General features: G+C 41.1%; 1 protein-coding gene across 4 annotated transcripts in view; it reads right to left on the reverse strand.

Moving 5' to 3' along the window:
- The window catches only part of FBXO18 (F-box protein, helicase, 18), a 54,198-nt gene that overhangs the window by 12,259 nt on the left and 39,658 nt on the right, over positions 1-2,281 (reverse strand). For all 4 annotated transcript variants that reach the window (XM_005869502.2, XM_014542292.1, XM_005869501.2 and 1 more), the window contains 2 exons: positions 1,122-1,197; positions 304-501 (listed from right to left, as the gene is read on the reverse strand). In XM_005869502.2, coding sequence (XP_005869564.1) covers positions 304-501; positions 1,122-1,197 — 274 coding nt within the window. The remainder of the gene's footprint in view (positions 1-303; positions 502-1,121; positions 1,198-2,281) is intronic.

The following is a 2,281-nucleotide window of genomic DNA, read 5'->3' on the forward strand; positions in this document are numbered from 1 at the left end:
GGGGGGGGGGGTGGGGGGAGGGGGTGGGGTGGGAACCAGGTGGAGGGGAGCTATGGGGGGAAAAAAGAAAAGAGAAACAACTATAATAATCTGAACAATAAAGATTTAATTATTTTTAAAAAAAAAGAAAAAAGAATGGAAGCTCTGTTTCCTTCTCTCAGGCAATGCCAGGAACACAACAAAGCAGCCCTTGGTCACACATGATACTCACACAGGCAAGAAGCATCGGAAGACCTGAGACACCTGAGAGTAGCATCTGTTCCTCCTACTGGTGGGAAGTGAAGAACTAAGTCTTTTCCTTACCTGCAAAGTCCAAGTCTTCTATGTGGCATTTTCCTATCCTTTCCACCAGTTCTGGAATCCTGATGTTATACTTTTCAACAACAGCAATCTTTGCTTCAAGCTCCTTATCCTCGGCTGCGGTCACATACCTCTTGAAGCCACTAAAGCCTTCTTTGTGCACCCATCTTCTAATAAACCTGTCTTTAATAAGGAGGTTTCCTAAGGAGAATACAGACACAGGTTAATGTGATACAGGCTGCACTGACATATAATGGCAGCAGCTACACATTCCTAACCAATAGCATAAGTGAATGGTCTTAAGGCTGGGAGATCCAGGTTCTAGTCCTGACTACATCACTAACCTAATGTGTGTTCCTGGGCAAGTCAGTGAAATGACCTGTGCTTTAGCCTCTCCATCTCTAAACTGAGGGCCAAAAGCCCTACCCTTGAGATCCTTACCTACTTCACAGGGATTTGAAATAGCACAGTAATGAAAAGAAAAGTGCCATAGAAATGTTAGCAATGATCATTTGGGGCACATGCAGAAGTTTCAATGGTAAGGTTGCCCAGGCAGACAGAAAAGTTGATGAGGGAAGACAGCCTAAGGGACCAACAATAGAAATAAATTTAGGACTCCTGAGAGAAGGATATGGAAAAAGTTATCAGTACCTCTGAAAACAGGAGGCCTAAGGGATCCCAGTCTTGATGGGAAAAGAGCAACACTAGTTCCACCCTTCTCCAGAATTTAAAAACTCTGGCTCAGAATATGCCCGTCCTTCTCCCATCCCTTGTCACTGCAGTGCTTCTATCCACTGCACCATGGCCAGGAGGGTACTCACGTTTCTTCCGTTCTTCCTCTGGCTGAAGAAGGATCCAAATATCAATGATTCTGTCCAATCCAAATGATTTAATCCCCTGAAAAAGTTTTTTTTGGTGGGATTTTTGGGGTTTTTTGTTGTTTTGTTTTGTTTTTCTCTTAACAAAACAAAAGTAAACCAACTGTAGAGATGTGAGTATGAAATCAGATGGTTTCTCAGAAACAGATCTCAAATTGTACCCAAAGTATAAGAACAGTAAGCAGGAAACTTTATCAAGTGTAAAAGCCCGGGACTATAATGCAGCCTGAAAATTCAGGATTATCAAATGCTAAGTTTTAGCTGCTACCTCAAATTCTTCCTGTTTTAAAAAAGGCAAGAACTAGCTGCACCTTTTCTTGTAAAAAAAAAAAAAAAAGAACAATTTAAATTATCTACCTTTCAGGAATATAAAAAAAGGTTGCAATGAAGAATACTTGAATACAAAGTATGGGCTATGAATACTTACCATTATTTCTTTTGAGGAAAGAACTAGAGACTATCTATAGATCCAGATTATTATGTTTTAAAAGGCTATCAGCTCCTGGAGGAGAGGGTCTGACTGTGTCACAGTTCAGACCAATTCTACTTAGAAGCATGTACTGAGCACTGGCTGGGGGGCCCAGCATTTTCACAGCATCAGGCCCCAGTACAGAAGACATATGTGTCAAAGGCTCCACACTCCAAGGATTTATCATCATTTGGGAAGGGACACATACACATTAACATAGAACAGAGACCAAAATAAGACAGTATGAATCATAATTAGAAACCAGATGTGATCATGTGTAATGACACATGCTACAGGTGATGAGCAGATACAGAGAGGGGAAGAGAGCAACTTACTTTATATCATGCCCAGCATAGATGGTACTCCCCAAGAACTACTGGTATTTTCTTCTAATAAGAAAAATAGCTAAATTATGCTATATCCACTATATGAAATGTTGTAATGACATTATAGTAGCAACATGAAAGAAATGCTTATGTGTTGAGTTAAAACAGCATACTTTTGCTCTCTGCTTCCTGTCGCTGCGTTGACAAGGTGGGGGAGCCGAGCTAGCTCGAATAAAGACTCTTATGCTTTTGCATCGGACTGGCTCCCTGATGTGGGTTCTTGGGGATCCTGAAATCTGGGCATAACA

Source organism: Myotis brandtii, unplaced genomic scaffold (assembly GCF_000412655.1).
Source record: "Myotis brandtii unplaced genomic scaffold, ASM41265v1 scaffold297, whole genome shotgun sequence".
NCBI lineage: Eukaryota > Metazoa > Chordata > Mammalia > Chiroptera > Vespertilionidae > Myotis > Myotis brandtii.